Consider the following 15,553-nt stretch of genomic DNA (forward strand, 5'->3'; position numbering starts at 1 on the left):
GACACCAAGTCTTATGCTAACATCAGGTGGCACATTTTTTGTTTTTGTGTTACAGATATCCAGTTGTACCACAGTGAGACTCTAGAGCTGATGCTGCGTCGGTGGTCTAAACTCGAGAAGGATTTCAAGATGAAGAACGGCCGATACAACATCAGCAAGATCCCTGATATCTATGACTGCATCAAATATGACGTGCAGCACAACAGCTTATTAAAGCTGGACAACACTATGGAAATTTACCGGCTGTCCAAAGCACTGGCTGACATCGTCATCCCACAGGTGACCGTTTTTAATAAATTAATTATGAGAGCTTGTATGAATTTATGTGTCACAATTTGTTGATTGTCTTAATAAAATATTTTTTGGTAATTGTCCTTATTTGCTCTTGTCAGGAATATGGTATTTCTCAAGCTGAGAAACTGGACATAGCCAAAGGTTACTGTACACCTCTTATTCGCAAGATCCGCTCTGACCTACAGAGGACGCAAGACGATGACACTGTTAATAAACTGCATCCAGTGTAAGACATCGCCTTTTTCACTCCTCATGGTAGTCGATGTTAGCAGACTTGGCAGTTTACACTGAAATCTTAAAGGGGGTCATATGATGCTATTTTAAAGATCATTATTTGGTGTAACAGAATATGTAACAGAATATGTTGACATGCTTTAATGTTGAGCACCAAAACCAAGCCTTTCATTCATATGGTTAAGCACAGGGTGGAAAATGGTCAGATATTACCAAATGATTTCTGTTTTTGGTGCCTAATATTGTATCGTAAGTTGACCCCAGAGAGATATATAAAAAAAATGTAGGGTCATGATGACCCCTTAAATGCATTAATATTTCATTGTAAATATGTCAGGTTTTGGGTGAAATCAAAAGGCTTTCTGGGTTGATTGTTCTGTCCGCAGATATTCCAGAGGAGTCATGTCTCCAGAACGCCATGTGCGGACCAGACTTTACTTCACCAGTGAGAGTCACGTTCACTCGCTGCTGTCTGTCTTGCGCTATGGAGCCCTCTGTGATGTATGCCCTGATTAATATCATCTTTTAAAGCTTTAAAGTGCATTGAAATATCCTGGCTGTTGTTTTGCTGTTCTGAGTTCTACTTGAAGGAATTAGTTTGGCTGTATCCTCAGGAGGCCAAAGATGAGCAGTGGAAGAGAGCCATGGACTACCTCAAAATAGTCAGCGAGCTGAACTATATGACGCAGATAGTCATCATGCTCTATGAAGACCCAAACAAGGTGCCAGCATGTCGGCACACATACAGTGCTTTTACATAACACAGATCAGGGGTGAAATGCTTAGAAACAACGTTTGTCTTGATATCCAAGAAATGTATGAAATGGTTTTGCTGCTGTAATTCTGCACATGCAAGATCATATTTCGAGCTTGCAAAACTTAAGTTAACTTTTAAAATGAATGTACTTGTGTTGTAATTTTAGAAAGTATTTCTAAGGAAGCTTTAGGTAAACTTTCATAAATAAATATACTAAGACACATAGTCTTAGTATATTTATGAAAGTGTACCTAAAACTTAATGATAGCTTAATAAGTATAGCTTAATTATTTACACAATTTCAAGAAAATAAACAAAATGGAAATAAGCACATTTGTGACCCTGGAGCACAAAAGCAGTCTTAAGTCGCTGGGGTATATTTGTAGCAATAGCCAACAATACATTGTATGGGTCAAAATGATTGATTTTTCTTTTATGCCAAAAATCATTAGGATATTAAGTAAAGATCATGTTCCATGAAGATATTTTGTAAATTTCCTACTGTAAATATATTAAAACTTAGTTTTTGATTAGTAATATGCATTGCTAAGAACTTTAGACAACTTTAAAGGTGATTTTCTCAATATTTAGATTTTTTTGCACCCTCAGATTCCAGATTTTCATATAGTTGTATCTCAGACAAATATTGTCCTATCAAACCATACATCAATGGAAAGCTTATTTATTCAGCTTTCACATGATGTATAAATCTCAATTTCGAAAAATTGACCCTTATGACTGGTTTTGTGGTCCAGGGTCACATTTGTCTTGAGGCATGCATTTTTGTCACACAGAGGGTCTTTCTACACTACCATCTTCAATAAACTCTTTTGCCTTAGAAGTACTTTATTTTATGTATTAGAAGAAATCTAATTTGTTGGAAGCCACTCAACAACTGGTTAATCTACACAAGAGACTCTAACAATTAATTGTGGAAAAAGAAAGTTAACTTCATATTTGATCAAATATACTGTATATTGAGACAGAAGACAGACGTGTGACCCTGTTAATAGCGTGTTGATGAGGGGTTTGGATTTGTAGGATCCTTCGTCAGAGGACCGTTTCCATGTGGAGCTTCATTTCAGTCCAGGAGCTAAAGGCTGTGAAGAAGATAAAAACCTGCCATCTGGATTTGGATATAGACCAGCATCCAGAGAGGTTAGCAATGACTAATGGCGTGCGTGTGTGTGTGTGTGTGTGTGTGTGTGTGTGTTTGTGTGTGTGTGTGTGTTTTTCTGCATATTTCATTTCTTCTTCCTGGGGTTAACAGGAACATGGTGATTTAAAAAAAGATTCCATCGCAATTAAGAGTTGCTATTTACAGTATATTATTTTGAATGTTTTCATATGCAGTATTTCTAAGTTGTATGATTTTGTTTTAATCTGAAATTGTCAAATGCACTTAAAGGGTTAGTTCACCCAAAAATGAAAATTCTGTCATTAATTACTCACCCTCATGTCATTCACAAATGAAGATATTTTTGATGAAATCCGAGAGCTTTCTGACCCTCCATAGACAGCAATACAACTGAAACATTCCCAGAAAGGTAGTAAGGACATCGTTAAAATAGTCCATGTGACAGCAGTGCTTCAACCGTAATGTTATGAAGTTATGAGTACTTTTTTTGCACAAAGAAAAATTACGACTTTATTCAACAATTCTTCTCTTCCTTGTCAGCGTCCGCCACCTTTCACGAGTGTAACATGACATATGCGTGTGCATTCCTCTGCTTGTAAACAAGGTCATTTTTGTTTTCTTTGCATAACATTACAGTTGAAGCACTGCTGTCACATGGACTATTTTAACATGCGTGTTCTACATCAGCAGGTTCACACGCATGCATCATGGTACTCTCGTGAATGGCGGCAGATGCCAAATAACATTACTGCTGTCACATGGACTATTTTAACGATGTCCTTGCTGCCTTTCTGGGCCTTGAATGTTTCAGTTGTATTGCTGTCTATGGAGGGTCAGAAAGCTCTCGGATTTCATCAAAAATATCTTCATTTGTGTTCTGAAGATGAATGAAGGTCTTACAGGTTTGGAACGACACGAGGGTGAGTAATTAATGACAGAATTTTAATTTTTGGGCGAACTATCCCTTTAAAGGGTTAGTTCCAGTGTTGGGGGTAACGCATTACAAGTAACGCAAGTTACGTAATCAGATTACTTTTTTCAAGTAACTAGTAAAGTAACGCATTACTTTTTAATTTATAAGAGAATATCGGAGTTACTTTTTCAAATAAGTAACGCAAGTGACTTTTTTTTTTTTCAATTTATTGATTGACAGCTCTCCTGTCCCCATGTTGAGAGAAATCAGAAGATGTTACTGTAGTTCTAAAATAAATATGAATATGCATTAATTCATCTCACTCACAAAAAAAACAAAACACAGATTCAGTATTCCTCAAAATGAATAAAAATAATGCAACTCAGAATATGACGCAAACCTGCAATAATTAAATGTTAAACAACACAAATATCCTTTATGTATTTAATCCCATTCTATTTTCCTTTGCTAAAGTAAGGAAACTTTGCTTCCTTTGCTCCTGTAAACAAACGTTGGTTTTCACGAAACTCACACTGCATGCGCAACGCTGAACTCATACGTCATCCGCCCAGAGCTGCTTCCGTGTACAACTGTGAGCGCAAGCTAGATTAAAGTGATTATTATGTTTTGAATATGGATATTTTTCTTACAAAAACGCATCGATTCGCTACAGGAGAACTTTGTTCACCCCCTGGAGCCGTGTGAGACTTTTTTTTTATGGATGGGCGCTTTTTATTTAACTTCTTCTGGACTGATGCATGCAACACCCGCTGACTGCAATGATAGAGTTTGGAATAGCCAGGACAATTTTTAATATAACTCCGACTGGATTCGTCTGAAAGAAGAAAGTAATATACACCTAGGATGGCTCTGGGGTGAGTAAAACACAGCCTAATTTTCATTTTTGGGTGAACTAACCCTTTAAATGTTGAATGTGTCTCAGAATGAAGGCTCCAAGAAGAAACCCCATAATGACAATGATGAGGAGGCTGGTGGTGCTAAACGTGACGAGCCGGATCGAGCTCATATGATGTTCCGCCCCATGGTGTCCGATCCCATCTACATCCACAGGAAGTCCCCTCTTCCCCGCTCCAAAAAGATCGGCTCTGTGGAAGTAAGTTCTTACACAGTATGTTGTCTCTAAACACCTTTGTTAAATGAATCAAATTAAGTCATTCACAGTTAATTACTATTCTTCTCTGATAATAGTGTTGAACATTCTTTTACATATATGTACAAATATAGATGCTGCATATGTGTATTCTGCACAAATAGAGTCTGAGCTTTTGACAGGGACAGTCATGAATTTAGGAGTTAAGGCTTATTTACATAGACTTCACATTTTTACAGCAAATTTAAATGAAAGCATGCTCGCTATGTAGTGCAAGTCTGACAGCATAGGTAGGTGTGTGTGTGTATATTTGTATATATCTTTTTTTTTAATGAATGAAAGAATGAAGCTTCATTAGAGACATGCTGCACAGACTCAGTTACCAAGTATGCCAGACTATTTTAAATAATACTAATTAAAATATTACTTTTAAGAAATGTAGTAACACTTTACAGTGATGTTTCAGTAGTTAACATTGGTTAATGCACTAGCTAACAGGAACTAACAATGAGCCATATATTTTTTGTAGTAGTACAGGTGTAAAGAATAATACAGGTAAAAAATACAGGTGTTCATTGTTTTTTCATGTTAGTTCATAGTGCAGTTACTAATGTTAACAGATACAACTTTTGATTTTAAAAATGTATTAGTTAAAATTGAAATTAATATTAATTCTATAAAAGTATTGTTAATTGTTAGTTCATATTAACTAATGTTAACAACTAAGACCTTATTGTAAATGAGCACATTCATATGATCAAATTTGTTTGTATACAAAACTGATTTCAAGCATTTAAGCATAAGCTTTTAAATTAAAAGGTTTTTGCGATCACAAAAAACAAATTCACTGTTTCCAAACTTTTCACCGGTAGTGAATGTGCTGTGCGTAGCTAGAATCATATTTTTTTAAAAACATCTTTTTCCATTGCTGTGACATTCACATTATGCATTGTTATGAACAAGTGCTTGCAGTTTTCATCAATTTCAACACTATCTCTATTAATGCGAATATGCTTTTACATGGCCTTAACTTTTAATATGCCAAAGCCTTCTTTTCACTTTCAATTCTTTCCATTTGGATTTTGTTTTTATTTTGGTTTCTTCAGTTTTTTTCATGCATTTAATTTTAAAGTATCTACAATTACTCAAAATGGGAGCAAAATAGCACATTGTTGCTCTGGGTATGTTGTAAAATTATAGAATTACATATTGCATTATAGTTTAAAATATAATAACAGTGATGATTTTGTCCTTAAACTTTACAAACTGTAATTTTCATGATTTTTTTTTATAGCTCCATATCACTCAAAGTTACAGTGAAATCCACTGTACAGTGAAATCCACAAAAAGATGATTGTTTTCTTTTTTAGGTTTGTTAGTTTAGCCCCCCCCCCAAAAAATCATCAAATGTATGATTCTACTACATTTTCCTTTAATGCCCATCTATAATTTATTACACTGAATAACCAAATAATCAGAGCCCTTGCTTCTGTAATAATGGGAAAATAATTTAGAACGGTCATTATACCATGGTCTGTCTGAATACTCTAATCTGATTGGCTGGAATGTTAGAACAGTAGTTCCAGTCATTTTAATCACCGTTCTAAATTAATGCACTGCCTTCAGTGAAGCACAGGGACACGGACAGTCACTCACGCACACAGAAGCATTCAGGAGCTATGACTTAAATGTAAGTCTGTCTCATGCTGTTCCAAACCTTTTGAACACAAATTATATTAAAAAAAAAAAAGAATATCAATAAAAGTAATAGTTCGCCCTAAAATTGAAACGCATCTTGTTCTCATTCTATGACATGTTGGAATTATTGTACAGTGTGACATGAAAATTAAAACATCCTGCTATATTAATGTCACACGATATTGTTTCAAGCATTCAGTTTTCATTCAGCTCAGCTAGCAGGCTTGTAGCGTCTATGTAATACCTTGGGCGCAAAAGCATGTCTTTCATATTTCAGTTCAAAGCTTTTCTCACCCACAAATGTGTATTATTTGAAAAACTGCCACCGTCTCTTATTTGTTTTCTTTTTTTAGTCCCCATTGCAGAAAGACTTTCTCAAGACGCCTGCTGGCAAAGTATGCGCACACTTAGCTGTGTTTGTCTTCTGTTGAGCCAAAGGACTTGGTAGTGAATGTTGGTGGACTCGACACCGGACTGTTGTTAACGTTGCATGACTGTGCTGTTTCTGCCCCCCTGTCTCACTTCCAGGAAGAGAGCCCCCTGAGTGTGTCTAGCCCTGACTCTATAGGTACCTGGATTCATTACACCTGTGGTGTGGGTACTGGGCGTCGAAGACGCAGATCAGGGGACCAAATAACTTCCTCCCCAGTCTCCCCCAAATCACTGGCTTTCACATCCAGTATTTTTGGCTCATGGCAACAGGTTTTTACCAATTTAATCAATTCTTCACACCAACCACTAACGTATTGTTCATTCACACTCGAGATCTTGGAGGCGGTCAGCAAGGACACCTAATAAGCAGATGAATTAAAAGAGAGCACTATTACCTCATTCATCATGTGTGTTTGTTGATATTTAATGCACTGGTTTGTGTTCTGGAAAGTCAGCGTTTCAGTTAGTTTTACCAATTTTGGTCTAGTTACAATGTTTTTAAAGAAGATGATCTTCATGTTCCACATAAATCATGTTTTTGTGCTAAACTAACTTCTTTCAAATATCTCCATTGACTGTGATTACTACTAAATTTGGTAGTTCCTTATTTAGACAAAAATATCCATGAATGTCACAACACTGAACACCCAGGCTTTGTTTTTACAGACCAATGGTTTCTGTTTTGAAATTTGCCAAAAAAAAATAAAAATAATAATAATAAAAATAAATAAAATATATATATATATATATTTTTTTTAGATATTGTTATAGGCTGTTCAGTCTTTGTATCGGCATTCTTGCCAATAGTTAATTGTTGATAAATAGTTCATTACATTTAGTATTAGTGTATCCTGATGGATAAACTCAAGTCTTGCCCCACACTTTTTTTTCTTGTTGAATGTCCTCAGAAATACATAATTTTAAGAAAGTAAAATGGGTTGCAAATGCCATTTCAGGTTGATGTTATAATCTGTTTTAAATGAATTTTTACAAAATGTGTGAGTTATGTATACTAATATTACTATTATTATTTATGAGACTGAATTGAATCTAACCTGAATGTCATAGCATGTAGAAAAAAATATAGATTTGTATGTATTACAATTACTTTTTTGTTATGAAAAAAAGATACGTTTGGTCTTTGCTGCTCCTTCAGACCATAAACTAAAAATCTCATTTTAACTTTGCGGTATTTTATTGTTCTCTCTTCACCGATCTGCTGTCTTTTATCCATGTTTAGTCTGCTAACTCAACTCTTTTCATTCATCTGCTGTGCCATTAGCTGTCCTTTGCATCCTGCTCCATCTCAGTGACAACTTGATGTGACCTGTGGCCTGCTGTGGGATATGTGTTACTGATATCATGTATGCATCGGGTGGATTGTGCCTGTCACTCATCTCTTCCAGGACAGAAGTTTGCTTCTGCTTTGGCACCTTTTAATATTCATTGGTCCCTGTCCTCAGCCAGATCTTCATTTCTTGTTTTCACAGTTCATTAGGAAGCTCTTAGCAAGAGTATAAATCAAAGACGTTTTTATGGTGGTTAACCATTTAGTGAGCATCACTGTTTTTTATGTTTTACAATAATTATAACCCACATGTTATAATTATGCTTGTGTCTTTGTTTTGCAAGATATTACTGCTTGGTTGGGTTGTTCCATGTCAGTTTTCCTGTCATTTTTACACAACATTAGATAACACTTTATTTTAAGGTGTCCTTGTTACACGTTACATGTACTTACTATTATAATAACAATTAATTATGCATAATTACATGCAAGTAACCCCAATCCAAATCCTAATCCTAACCCTAACCATATAGTAAGTACATGTAGTTAATTACTATTATATGTATAATTACACTGTAACAAAGACACCTTAAAATAAAGTGCAACCCAACATTATAAGAAAGTGGGAACCTCGGTCAAGTACTTACACAGTTGAAGATGTGGCACAGATTAACTTAAGTTTTCAACTAAATATAGTGGCCCCGAAAAGAATTTAGACACTTTAGTCACATTTAAAAATGTCTTTGTTATTTAAGAAAAAGAAATATCAAAGTACATTTCAGTCACTTGAAACGGTGTGCTTTTTTAGTAGATCTACAATCAGTTCTCCTCAAGAGTCTTATGAGAGTAACTGTAGATAGTTCAGCACTTGAACTGTAGACAACCAGAAAAAATTACATACAATATTTTTTTGTGAGGTGTGTTATCTTGTAAACGAAATCTTTCAGATAGATTGAAACTGCTTTGACATTATGACATTGGCTTTGACTTTTATGACATTAAGACAGCTTGTATGTGTGCCTTGAGTGTATTCTTGTTGCCACTGTCTTCACTGACAATCCTTTTAGTTGAGAACTTGGCTGAATCTGTGACTTGATCTGCCAGGGTTTATGGGAAACCAAGACTGATGTAGGCCTCAGGTAAAACCTGTTCAGACATGAAGGATGGCATAGAGACCTCGGAGCTGTTTATTGTCCAGTAACCCTCTTCCTGTGCCAAGAATAACCTCTTTTTTCCCACCAAAGTAGATAGTTTTGCATGAAACTGAAATGAAGTTTGCTTCTGCTTTGGCACCTTTTAATATTCATTGGTCCCTGTCCTCAGCCAGATCTTCATTTCTTGTTTTCACAGTTCATTAGGAAGCTCTTAGCAAGAGTATAAATCAAAGACGTTTTTATGGTGGTTAACCATTTAGTGAGCATCACTGTTTTTTATGTTTTACAATAATTATAACCCACATGTTATAATTATGCTTGTGTCTTTGTTTTGCAAGATATTACTGCTTGGTTGGGTTGTTCCATGTCAGTTTTCCTGTCATTTTTACACAACATTAGATAACACTTTATTTTAAGGTGTCCTTGTTACACGTTACATGTACTTACTATTATAATAACAATTAATTATGCATAATTACATGCAAGTAACCCCAATCCAAATCCTAATCCTAACCCTAACCATATAGTAAGTACATGTAGTTAATTACTATTATATGTATAATTACACTGTAACAAAGACACCTTAAAATAAAGTGCAACCCAACATTATAAGAAAGTGGGAACCTCGGTCAAGTACTTACACAGTTGAAGATGTGGCACAGATTAACTTAAGTTTTCAACTAAATATAGTGGCCCCGAAAAGAATTTAGACACTTTAGTCACATTTAAAAATGTCTTTGTTATTTAAGAAAAAGAAATATCAAAGTACATTTCAGTCACTTGAAACGGTGTGCTTTTTTAGTAGATCTACAATCAGTTCTCCTCAAGAGTCTTATGAGAGTAACTGTAGATAGTTCAGCACTTGAACTGTAGACAACCAGAAAAAATTACATACAATATTTTTTTGTGAGGTGTGTTATCTTGTAAACGAAATCTTTCAGATAGATTGAAACTGCTTTGACATTATGACATTGGCTTTGACTTTTATGACATTAAGACAGCTTGTATGTGTGCCTTGAGTGTATTCTTGTTGCCACTGTCTTCACTGACAATCCTTTTAGTTGAGAACTTGGCTGAATCTGTGACTTGATCTGCCAGGGTTTATGGGAAACCAAGACTGATGTAGGCCTCAGGTAAAACCTGTTCAGACATGAAGGATGGCATAGAGACCTCGGAGCTGTTTATTGTCCAGTAACCCTCTTCCTGTGCCAAGAATAACCTCTTTTTTCCCACCAAAGTAGATAGTTTTGCATGAAACTGAAATGAACATTTTTAACAGAAAAATAACCGGGCTGTTCCCTGCTCTGTTGGGTTTTACATGAATGCGAATGCATATGAAATATGATTTGTTCAGTAATACTCTATAAACTGTTGCCATGTTTGAATGCATACCCTTCTGCATTCCTGATCTCATTTCCTGTTTCTGATATGGAATGGAGTCTGTGTAGCAATGCTAAACGCATGGTCCATTTCTGTTCCTTCATGCGTTTTTTTTTTTTTTTTGTGTACTCACATATTTACAGTGCTGCTTATTAACATCTGTCTGTCTGGAATATACCTACTTGATGAATAAAGGTTGACGTTTTGTTAAGCAGTTATCGTTGTCTGCCTGTGCTCTTTCAGGTTCTGTCAGAGAACAACAGCCACAGCAGACCCAGCAGACTGCACCCGGATCTCAAGCTCACACCTGGAATAGGTAAGATGTTCACTCACGGATGTCACATGTTATAAAGTCCTGAAAGTTGTTGGGTGTTTATTATGGAGGAGCTCTGACATACTGGTTGTACATGTCCAAATAATGTTTTGCCGTTCCATTTCTAATCTTCAACACAAATGTTGTGTGTGATGTTGGTGTGGCTGCTCTCTCTTGATTCTTTCAAACTTAATGACCAATTAATTTGAGTCTGAATTGGAACTGAATGTGTAATACTATCTGTGAGCTTTGCTCTGAAACACACTGCTCTAAGATTTTTGCCACACAGCTGACTAATACAGTGCTGACTCTCATATATGCTTGTAATGTCCTTTGTGTGTTTGTAGGCCGTATATATACACAAACATGGTTTGAAGCATATGCTTTTTCCTTACTGTGTATTATACATATTTGTAGAAGGATAGGTGACATGAAATACAATTGGATGTCCTGCGGTGTGACATGCTATACTCTGTGTATTTCTATTCTTTAGAATAGAAATTAATTGTATTATTTTTGTATTCATAAAAAAAAAATAATTTGTCATACTGCAGGACAGTTCAAAAGCAGTGAAGACAAAAGGTGCTTAAAATGGTGACTATTTACTGGATCTAAGATGCTTTGCTTTATATATTCAGTTTGCTTTATATATTCATATACATTTAAAACAGAAATGTGGATGTTGTTTGGGGAGGGAAAGTAGCTCATGGACATGTTACCAAGAAAGAAAGTCTTTTGTGTGTCAGTCCTCACAAAGTTGGTGAAAATCTTTCAAGCAACTGAGAGCTTGTGTGATTTAGTTTTTACTTTGTGATGTGACATACCAAAGGATTTTTCATATTTTACTATTCACAGCATGAGTGACACTACAAAGGGGTGAACATTTGCATAAATACTATAAACATTGCCACCTGAGAACGTTTTTATTTATTTTATTTTTTTGGCAGCTGTAAAAAAAAAAAAATGTGTGTACCTAAAAGCAAAATACATTCTGGTCTTTCACAGCAAAATGTTTTCTGTCAATACAGGTTAATTAGATTCAATACAGATTAATACTAATTGTTAAAATGCAACTATATGACACTTATGGAATGGAATGATGAAATATGTGACCCTGGAGCACAGAAGCAGTCTTAAGTCGCTGGGGTATATTTGTAGCAATAGCCAAAAATACATTGTATGGGTCAAAATTATCGATTTTTCTTTTATGCCAAAAATCATTAGGATATTAAGGAAAGATCATGTTCCATGAAGATATTTTGTAAATTTCCTACAGTAAATATCAAAACTAAATTTTTGATTAGTAATATGCATTGCTAAGAACTATATATCACAGAATAATCATGATAATTGTTCTCTACATTGGGTAATGCAGTAATAATTACAGCAGTTGTAGTAAATAAGGAGGGGTATAGTGTATTACACATTCATTTTGTCAGTAATTGCTCGATATGTCACATCATGTGACCCTAAAGCCTTATAGGTCGATGAGTGTTATTAATTTTTTCCTCTAGAAGTGAGGACCTCTGAAGATCAGTTTGCCTTACTAGGTTGCCATGACAAAAGACATTACTGTCATTATGGGATGCTTTCAGTGAGGCTGCACTACTCATTCTGTGGCAAGAATCTTCTAGAAAAGCATGCTGCATGCATTGCGAGGCGTGTCTCTTGGAGCACCCGATTGCTGTATGTATCTTCTCTAACTCCCATCAGGGTCTCATTGCGCTGGCTTGTTTAGCACCATGGTGCTGGGTGGCTCCTCCAGTGCACCTAACCTACAAGATTACGCTCACGCACACCGTAAAAACCTGACCTCCTCTGGCTTCTTAGATGGTATGTGCAAACACGCACACACACCTTCTAATGGTGAATCCCTGTCCCTGTTTTTAAGTAATTCTGGAGTCTTATCTGTGTTTTCAGTGTGAAGCTACTGGGTCGTTCTCAACTGGTTGCATTGACACAAGTCATCATTTGTTGTTGTGTAGTGGCACACACTGGCTGTCTGGCCTGAGAGATCTATGTTACAAAAACCTCAGGATCTTTTTTGGATCCTGCACCTCATATGCTTTGCAAGAAATTTATGCTATGATCTATACATAGTGTAAGCTTCATGAACAACTTGTTGTTATAATAACATAATAAGCTGTTATCTATAATACCTCAAAAAAAAAAAAACGTTACAGTTCCTTTTAATTTAATCAATTCTGTGTGTAGTCTATGTCCCATCCTGTGTAACACAAGCTGTACAGTATGTGAAATTCATCTTGAGAGTCCGTCTCGCCAGAATCTCTGCAGTGTTTGTAAAGTAATGTTACCCTAGTAAAGCTATACCCTATTTTCTACACTGCAAACAGCATGTTTTGGTAGTCAGTCTATAAAACTTCATGTATGGATACCAAGAAACTTCCCTTTAGTTTTCATAGCATTCCCTACAGCAGCTTATATACCTTAGTATTTTCATGTAACTTCAATTATTTAAGAGTAACTGAATAACAAACAATTCATTTGAGTTCACATAAAAGCTATATATATCTTAATATAAAAAGCCATAAGCTCTATTCAGATACACTGGGTAGTAAAAATGTAACTAAGTTCAACCACTAAAATTAGAAATGAATGAATGAATGAATATTATTTTACTCATCCTCATTTCACTCCAACTCATAGTTCATATTCGCAACAAGCAATTTTTTTAATGAATCCTGAGATATTTCTGAACCTGCGTTGAAGGCCATGCAACCAAAACTTTGATTTACGTTGACTCTGAAATATGGAAAAACATGGTAAATGTAATCCAAACGAATCAAGCAGTTTAATTCACGTCTTACGCTTTATATGATGAACAGATTTAATTTAGACTTTAACTTACAGTCAGAATTTGGTGACATTAACTAGTAAATTTCAATTTTTTTGGTTTTAATTCATTACAGTGCAAACAAGGCAGTTTTATGTAATTTGTTGATGTGTCTGTTGTTGATACTCCAAAATGACTGGATTATCATCATCAGTACACTATGGTAGTGTTCTGGGTTTACTGTATTTCCCTTCTCCACACCTGCACCATCTCTGAATACAGACTTGACACAAACATCTTATGAGTAAGGCAAGAATGGTTTGAACAGATTTATGTATGGATATTTTGTTAACATTGAAAAACAGTTAGTTGAGCTTTTTTGGTAACATTGATTTCTCTTATACAATTCTATTTCTTTTAATAATAAACTTGCCTGAATGGGGCAGACAGGTCAGCATTGTGCACAATATCTGGATCAGTGAAAGAAAGCAGTCAGTTTCTTCCTATCCAAGAGGCTAGTTTCTGTTGTTAACATGCCCAGTCAGACATTTCATCTTTCTGTGAAAAGCCAAAAACCTCATTTTAGTCACTAGTTGCAGTGTCAGTGATAGAAACCGTTCAGTGGGAAGCTTTTTAGTGCAGCTATAATAATGCAACAAGTGACTTTAAATCATTCTAACTTTGTAGCTTGACTACTGTTATTTGAGGAGAAATTGAACTCAACATACCTTTTATGTCCTGATTGTGTGTTTTTTTTTAAATGTGAAATGTGGGAAAATGATTTTGTGTAAATCTGAGATTCCATGGCTAATTAGTGTTGTGAATCAAGACTGTTGTAGATGTGTTCATGGAGCAGCAGTGCTGTTGTGGATCAGAAAAGAAAGCATAGCGAGAATATCACTTTAACCTTAGAATGCATGAAAACCTGAAAAACCTACATGAATGCATAATGGGGGCTGTTTTGGATTAAGTGGATTTTTTTCTTGAATCCTGTTTTTATTTTTCAGTGTAATTAAATCATTTAAGAATCTGATTATACACAAAAGCATAAATATTTAGTGATAATGTTCAGTTGTTCATTTCCTATATACCATACCAAAAATACAGTTCAGCATAATTAGTTGTAGCAAACATGCATTTATGTGAGATATTCATTTACTAGCAACTTTAGCAGATTATATAACGGATCCTTGCAGATGCGGCGGCCATCTTCACACAAGACACTGAAATTATTTGAAAACTCCTCGGGGCTCAGTCACAAGTTATCTTGACACATCATGATGCATCACATCTTTCCAAAAATATTGCTAGCAGGACCTCAATCAAATACATTTCCAATGCATAAATCAGTGTTGATCAGTCTGCAGGTGTATACATTGATTACTCCTCTGTGTGCCAATGTCGGCCGACCCCTGAATCATGTACGCATTTATTTATATCCATTTGTGTAAGAAAGTATGTGGAGGTTTAGTTTCAGCCACTTCTGCTGCAGGGCCAGTAGATAGCCATGCTGAACCTAGAGAGTCACGATGGGTGAAATGGGGTCGTCTTTATCATATGGCACTGGGTGTTTGTGTGTGTTAATCCAAGATCCAATGGCAGTGTAACAAACCCTTCACCGTGGCGGTCAGAGAGGGGCCCTGCCATAATATCGAGGGCCTAATGTAATTGTAGCGAATCAGCTCATAAGGGAAATATGAATAATTAATCATAACTAGTTATAATTAATTATAAATATTTAGATCCGCTGTAGATATTTACTTGACCTCTCAGGGTCAACTGTCTGTCAATTCTAAGAACGTTAATTTCCTGGTTAAGGGAAATAACTTTCTTACTGTACAATTCTACAAAGAGCTTGTAACATAAATCTGCATGATTAAGTGACTCCAGTTATGAGCAAACAATGAACAATGTCAAGTGTGATACAAGTAAGACTTTATTAACCACATAAACACTTAAACTAGTCTAACATACTACATAAACACTTAAACTGGTCTAACATACACATACACACACACACACACATACAGTTGGTATAGGAAAGGGT

General features: G+C 35.5%; 1 protein-coding gene across 1 annotated transcript in view; it reads left to right on the forward strand.

The window, feature by feature from the left end:
• Window positions 1-15,553, forward strand: part of LOC107670030 (inositol hexakisphosphate and diphosphoinositol-pentakisphosphate kinase 2-like) — a 39,960-nt gene that overhangs the window by 16,003 nt on the left and 8,404 nt on the right. The window contains exons 16-25 of the mRNA XM_016462493.1: window positions 56-279; window positions 393-520; window positions 915-1,029; window positions 1,143-1,250; window positions 2,327-2,443; window positions 4,280-4,450; window positions 6,499-6,540; window positions 6,674-6,847; window positions 10,643-10,715; window positions 12,426-12,545. Of these exons, the coding sequence (XP_016317979.1) occupies window positions 56-279; window positions 393-520; window positions 915-1,029; window positions 1,143-1,250; window positions 2,327-2,443; window positions 4,280-4,450; window positions 6,499-6,540; window positions 6,674-6,847; window positions 10,643-10,715; window positions 12,426-12,545 (1,272 nt within the window). The remainder of the gene's footprint in view (window positions 1-55; window positions 280-392; window positions 521-914; window positions 1,030-1,142; window positions 1,251-2,326; window positions 2,444-4,279; window positions 4,451-6,498; window positions 6,541-6,673; window positions 6,848-10,642; window positions 10,716-12,425; window positions 12,546-15,553) is intronic.

This window comes from Sinocyclocheilus anshuiensis, unplaced genomic scaffold (genome assembly GCF_001515605.1).
Source record: "Sinocyclocheilus anshuiensis isolate Anshui unplaced genomic scaffold, SAMN03320099.WGS_v1.1 scaffold664, whole genome shotgun sequence".
NCBI lineage: Eukaryota > Metazoa > Chordata > Actinopteri > Cypriniformes > Cyprinidae > Sinocyclocheilus > Sinocyclocheilus anshuiensis.